Source organism: Rhea americana, unplaced genomic scaffold (genome assembly GCF_003343005.1).
Source record: "Rhea americana isolate MKP2758 unplaced genomic scaffold, rheAme1 scaffold_172, whole genome shotgun sequence".
Lineage (NCBI taxonomy): Eukaryota > Metazoa > Chordata > Aves > Rheiformes > Rheidae > Rhea > Rhea americana.
Genome location: NW_028185839.1, coordinates 1,058,003 through 1,065,291, shown reverse-complemented (window position 1 = coordinate 1,065,291; position 7,289 = coordinate 1,058,003). Strand labels below are relative to the sequence as shown.

The window sequence follows — 7,289 nt, the reverse complement described above, 5'->3', positions numbered from 1 at the left end:
GGCGGCGGCGAGGCGGAGCAGGGCGCCGCGCGTGGGGCACAGCGTGGGGCGCCCGCTGCGGCGGGCACGCGTGGCGCCGGCTGTCACGGGGAGCTGCAACCTCGAGCAGCCCCGCGCTTGTTTCCCGGCAGCGGTTTTGATTATTTCCGTATTTTTGAACACAGCATGTTAAATGCAGTGTGGCTGGGTATGACTCTGTAAGCTGAAGCTGAAAAACGAGTGCGCGCGCGTGTGGGTGCCTAGGGAAGCGTGTGCTTTCTGCGATTCCTTTCCGCGTATTGGTCTGCTTTTACGCCCCGGCATGAATAACAAATTAAACTACTTTAACAAAGCCATGGTGGTGCCTCCTGGCTCCTTACCTGCGGCTTATTTTGCGCATTTTTTTTCAAAAATCTGGCTCGCCAGCATTGCCTTGCGCACTCCCTACCTCATTTCTGTCTAAATCAAGGTGGACTGCCAGAAAGTCCACAGTTGTGAGCTTTCTTCTGTTTTTTTTTCATCCTTGAAAATCTGAAACAAATTAGAAGTGTGAAAGATGCAGCTTGGAGCTACCACAGCGCCTTAATTTTAAGCTGACTGGGTTTAAATATAGGTCAATGCTACTGGGTTGAATTTTGCCTAGGATTGGTACCTCTTGCAAACGGCGGAAAGTTTCTAAGGCGCAGTAACAGGATGTGCGCCTGTGAGCTGTTTAAAACTGTTTCCCGCGCTTGGTGTTGGACACCAAGCTGCGGACAGCGTGTGCGCTTGCTGGTCGCCTCCTGKGCACGCGTATTACAGGTGTGTGAACTCAGGCCCTGTTGCCACCACTAATGCACTAGCAAATGAATAATTGTAAACCTGGACCCAATAGCTTTTCTTCCATTCCTGTTTATGTGATCAACCTAACTTGTACTTTTTAAAAATTGATATTAGGTTGATTTTATTTGATCAAAGGCTTATGTCAGTTTTTACGGTGATAAAGATTGTGTGCATGCGTATTTATGTGAGCACACAAGACTTGGCTGAATGGATTAAASCTTTGTGCTGGGAGTTGCTTCTTTTGCAAGGGCTTCCTGTCCGTTAAGGATACGGATGGCAGGAAAAGTGATTCTTCTCTCAACAGGGAACAAGAGAACCACTTAGCAGACAAACTCTAAGTCTTTTGCACTTAAGTGCTTAGCCTTAGCCTAAAGGATACCTAAATACCTCACAAGGAATAGGTATTTCTGGGATTTATAACCTTTGCTCTCTTGGTGCTTAATTCCCTGAAGACATTTATTCTGTTTGCCTGTGTAGGGCAGGCAAACTTGACTCTTTCCCRAAGGGCAAATCATTGTGTTCAGAAATAGGATTTTTACAGCTGCAGCACTCAAATAGTCAAAAACTATCTGTGTAAAGCTATGTTACAACAGGAGTTATTTTGTGAGATCAAGGCAACTGCAGAAGACCGACATGAATTCTAGAAATTCTTTGCTAATGAGCATATATTGTGTATGAGTATAGCAAAACATAGAGTTCAAGCAGTTTGGTATTTCGTATCGGTGATTAACCCGTTGATGGGTTCAACTTGCTTGGACAAATCGTGGGTGAGACGCTTTCCTGCTCACGAGACAGGGAGGGGATCTTGGTGGGTGATTCATGTTTCCCTCGCCTTGAAGTAGGGCTGTGGTTTTACACTGTTAGTACTTTGCTAGCTGCACATGAGCCTTCGTTAACTTCTTTGGTACGTGGTCAACGTGATCGGCCTTATCAGAATATATATTTTTGGTGAGACAATGAAGTGATCCTAGTTTCAGGTCATTCTGTTCTGTTCTGGTTTCATATCGAAGGCTTTTATATCAACAGTGGTGTCACTTCAGGAAAAATCCCTCACATATCAGCAAAAAGATTCCTCACAGCTGCAGCCATCAGCAAAAACAAGAGTTTAAGAGTTTTTATTGCACAAGGGTGAGTGATGAGGAAATCCACGTTAACCTGTGAGAAGATGTTAGATTGCTTTAACCTAAGTAGTCCTATGGTAAGGCATTATGGATAGTTCTAATGGTGTTTTAACCTGGAATATTACATGATTGATATACATTAGAAAATGCATACTATTCCTGTTCTTTCGTTCTTTTCTTCCAAGCATGTCTTCTAGTTTCCCAGCAATCATGGCCTCGTGACAGAATCATGGATTGTAGTAAATATTTTTTGTTCTCAGTATGTGTTTTTCTAACCTTGACACAGCTCCAGTTTTGTTCACTAATATATTTCTAATCTCTGCTCTTCCTCTGTAGTAGTTTTTCAGCTAGCCAAAGCTGTGCAGTTTAGTGCCAGTTAAGATGAGGTAAAGTATTTTCGAGGAAAAAAAAAACCTGCTAGTACCTCTGTTTTTATCATACAGGTGGTGTAATAAGACGCATGACTCAGGCAAATAAGCCATTCGTGCCCTGAAGGCTTTAAGGACACAAACAAAACAGGGTTAGAGAAGGGAATTAAATGCCAAATCTGGAGTGAGCTGTTGCACACACAGTCATGCACTCTTTAGTTGTCAGCAAATACCTGAAGCTGAGAATAAAACAAACAAACAAACAAAAAACAGTTTCAGGGAGGGAGTTAGAGTTCTGTGAAAAATTAAGCTAGACTGAGAGGATATTGCAGTCATTCCTTCTTAGGTAGGGTGGAGTAGAGCAAGAAGCAGCCAAGGTCGTTAGAAACAAACTTGTATAGGGACAGCAGACGCGTGCTGCTGATAGAGGTGGAGGCATTCAGTGAAAGGGCCGGCAGTTACAGGTAATTAAACACACACTGAACTTAGCAGCAAGAGCAATCATGGTTGCTCTTAGTGCAAAATTTGCCTGTTTGTGAAAAGGTATATCGAATGCCTGAGCATTCAACATGATATTTATGCTCCTCAACAAGCCATACCTTGAGAGCGGTTTCAGGAAGAAATAGGAATGATGATGAGGGCATTTGGGGTAAGAATTCCTAAAACTCTACAGTTATTAACAAAATGATACCTCACATCAGGGAGTCAATTCTTAACATGTTACTGTCTTCTATACTTTTAGCTAGAAAGGCTGAGAGAGAATATGGCACATTTACAAAATGGCAGTCAGGTGGCATTATAATACTTGTGGTATTTGTTCTCTCTCTTTTTTTCCCTGATAAGATTTCTCCAGAACAGTTTGCATTCTGAGATATATTTGCAGCAAGTGTCCTGTCTGTGTCAAAATAGAAAATTAAATGACTCAATTTGAAGTTGAATGCTATTTTTATTGGTGACAACTGTTCTTCAGACCTTACTTCTTGCTGTCAAATGCATTGTGAAGATGTCTGCTTTAATTATTTTTCTCACTATTTTACACACTTATATTTTCTGATGATTATATCATAGCTGTAATTGGTTATGATAATATTTTAAATTACATTTAAATAGTTATGTTTTCTTTTTTAAAGCAATACAACTAATCCTAAATGCTCATAACCCACAAGTCTTTTTTCAAGACTTTGCTCTGCTTCACTAATAACAGAAAATCCAGTATTTGATTGCAAATGTGTTTGGCACCAGATTAATGGAACAGTAGATAACAAGAACAACTGGCAACAGCTGGTGAGGTGAAATTGCCCTCATTTTTCTTTGCATTTTGGGGCGCACTCATTTGTAGAAGCTGAGTGGGTCCCTCTCTCCTAATTAGTTTAATGCTGCTGGAGGTGCCTCATGATAACACTTTGGTTCTTTAAGTCCTGAACTAGCAAAGCTTAGTTTCAGAAAGCCTGAATGTTTTAGTCTAAAGTCTGATTCTGCATAAAGGTATCTGGGTGAAATTTAATGGCCAATGGTCCATAAGTAACACTAGAGTAGAGATGATTTATGTAACTGATAAAACATATACTTAGTAACTAAACAACTTTAAAATACTTCTTTGGGCTAGGGGAAAGAAAATAAAATAGAAGAAGGCATTTGACTGAATACACTGAGAATCTCATTTTGAAATGTGTTATTTAAAAGAACAGTCCTTATTCTAATAGCATTCTAACAGAATAAGAATTTAGATGCTCAAAAGGAGCATGAAAAAGCTAGAAGATTCACATGAGTTGGAGATGAATGATACATTCTGTTTCAATAGATGACTTGTATTCTGTTTCAGTAAAAGTTGATTATTTATTTTCCTTGACTGAAAACAGTTTTAAAGGCATGAAAAAGGTAAAGATCATTCTGATTCAAGAATATGAAGTCAGATTTCCTATACTATAACATACAGGTGTTGGCTCTGTAATTAAGAGTATGATTATTACACTTTTCCCTCCAAAAAGGTATGCCTCTAACTGCGGGAACAAAACTTATGTACAGTGATCCACTATTACTGAACAAACWGGGTGTGTTCATAATCACAAGATGCGTGGATACATACGTGGTTTGGGTAATTGCATATTGACTTTTCGAAAACCGTGTGCTCAGGGTCTGTTTCCGTCTGCTCTTAGTAGATATATTTATTATTGGAAGAACAAAACTTTTTGTAAAGATAGTGTTTCCCACAAAAGGGGGGCAAAACTAACTTGTTCTAACTGACCCTGAGTTATTCATCTTTCTGCTCTGTAGTAAATGGCAAAAGCATACACTGAGGGGCAAGAGCAGATGAATGATGGTGCATTTTGGTGCTAATGTTCTTTACCTGACTGATAATCCAGTAATCAGAGGTACATTTGAAATTTAAGATGGAAGAAGGGGTTTCAAGAGTAAGTACCTCATTATATTACTCTTGGTAAGATCCGGCACTCATTAGTAAAATGCACAACCTTTTTACTAGATCACTCATATGTGTATGTACAGTCATTTGGTTAATTTTCTTACTACTGCGATAAGTCTGGGTTTGTGCTCAGAAATTCCAGGTTCTAGTCTTACTCTGCTTTGTTTTCACCTCATTTTGCTTCTCTGTCTCCTCTTCCTTTACAACTGTGCAGTCCCTCAGTTCTGCTCTTTCCACAGTTCTCCTCATGCCCCACTGACGCAGGTAGTTCTTTTCTCTCCCAAAGATATACTGGAATATATCTTTTGTCCTGGGGTGTGTAGGGTTTTTTCCCATTTTGTTTTTGTTTTAACTACACATGTATTTATTTTGGGGGTAAAAAACATATATGAAGTAATAAAAGGGGATATCTCAATTTACGTAGGTAAATCATAGGGCGAAAAAATAGAATGTTTGGCAAGAAAGTCACAGGATAAAGTCTTTATAATGATTTCAGCTGTCTCTATTTTGTTTTAGATTGTCGTTTGGAGTCGTAGAGAATTCCCAGCCTTTCCGCAATGGGAGAAAGGACTGATTGTACAAAGTCACATAGCTCACTGGCTGAATACAGCCCCATCAATAAATCAGACAGGACCGATCAAGGGGACAGCTGTGAAATGCATAATGGAAACCAAAATACAATGCAACTGAAGAAAGAAATATCATTGCTAAATGGGATAAGCCTTATAGTAGGCAACATGATTGGTTCAGGTATCTTTGTCTCTCCTAAAGGAGTTCTCCTCTACAGCAAATCCTATGGATTGTCTCTAATAATTTGGGCAATTGGAGGGATTTTTTCAGTCTTTGGAGCTCTTTGTTATGCTGAACTTGGAACCACTATTACCAAGTCAGGAGCCAGCTATGCTTATATCTTGGAGTCTTTTGGGAGCTTCATTGCTTTTATTCGTTTGTGGACCTCACTCCTAATTGTTGAGCCAACTAGTCAGGCGATCATTGCCATCACCTTTGCTAACTACCTGGTTCAACCTTTCTTCCCTTCTTGTGATCCTCCATATTTTGCTTGCCGTCTCATAGCAGCTGCTTGTGAATGTAAGTATTTCTTGAAATTTACTATGGTAATTTTTTTATCTAGGATTAAGCTGTATTAAAATAAATCCTACCAAGTCCCAGAGTTGTTGCATGCCGAATCTGAAATGATTCAAGTTACAGCAGGGAAAAAGAAAAATTTCAAGTTTATGAATAACCTCTAGGTATGTAATCAGTGAACTAACATTTTCTCATTCAAAAGCAGAACAAGATGTTTGACTCTTCAGGGTTCACTTACGTGAGGAAAATGTATGGGATAACTATTCTTCATCTRTTTCCTTCAGAGAGGTAGACTAAATCAAACCAGAAGATATCCTCGGTGCGTTCTAGGAGCATACCTGGAGTTACTGCAGAACATCTCGTATGCTATAAATTCTGCTGTAGTTTTTCCACAGTAGTGTCTCAGTGTAGACCTGCTTAAGGTTACTCTGGCAGGTTTTGAAAATGTCATTCATTCAAGATTATTCTTTATGCTTGTATTTAACCATGCATTTGTATTTAAGGCTTTTTTGAGAAATGGAAACTATGTGAATAAAGAACATTGAAATCTTTATAATCAGACAGCTACTTCTTTTAGTCAATATAGAAGAACAACATCAGACTGTCCACATGCTTCAAGTCAGGGCTATTCTACTGTGTCAAGAGAATGAAACTGTTTTATTTAATTCTCGGTATTTCTTGTTGAAAGTATTTATATATATATATATATATATATATATATCTTATGTTTCCAGTGAACACTGAAAACCACATTTTGAAATGTCAGTTATGGCAAGTATTTGTCATATTTTGATCAAAGTTGCCACATGCTGTGGAGCCTGCCAGCACTAACTAATGTCCATATCAGAAAGCTAAGAAGGAGCTTGCGCTTTTTTACTGCTGGCAACACGCTTTAGGAAGGAGATGTGCTATTCCTTGTTGGCTCATTTGTGGGCAAGAGGGAAGGCAGTCTGAAATGGCTGTAACATTCATTATTAAAGTTATCTCTGTTGAACTAGAAGAGGGAAAATGGACAGTATAATAGTATGTGCTTCAAGCATTAGACCTTTATAACTAGTTATAAACACTGTATCTCTGCCTTCCCTTTTTGTAAGTTAATTTATTAATGTGGAAGCAGTAATGTGGGAAAAATAATTTAGCGGGAAGAATAACCACATTTTTTTTCCCAAAAATAATTCCCCCTTTCCCCCCTTTATCAAAGGGCAAGATATTACGGCAAAGTGATTCACTCCAGGGACTTCAGTCTCCTTTATTGAGAAAATAAGATGATTATGTACAGTTGATACAGAGTTAAGAATGTGATGTCCTCTATACCTCATGCTAAGAGAAGTTGTTTATTGCTTTTTTTGTGGAAATGTGGCAGCAAGGTCACGCTCACTTAGATGCAAGATTTACTTCAACAGTCCATTTTGTAGTCTAAATGCTTGTCCTGCCCTCTTTCAGACTTCGGTACTTAGACTCTTGCCCTACTCTACTATGCCATGTAACTGT

General features: G+C 39.1%; 1 protein-coding gene across 3 annotated transcripts in view; it reads left to right on the top strand.

The window, feature by feature from the left end:
* The first annotated feature begins 30 nt into the window (after window positions 1–30).
* Window positions 31–7,289, top strand: part of SLC7A6 (solute carrier family 7 member 6) — a 30,800-nt gene continuing 23,541 nt past the window's right edge. The window contains exons 1-2 of one of the 3 annotated variants that reach the window (XM_085301087.1): window positions 31–1,929; window positions 5,229–5,801. In XM_085301087.1, coding sequence (XP_085157213.1) covers window positions 5,270–5,801 — 532 coding nt within the window. In that variant the 5' untranslated portion in view covers window positions 31–1,929; window positions 5,229–5,269. The other 2 variants (XM_085301088.1, XM_085301089.1) reach the window with 2 other exon arrangements.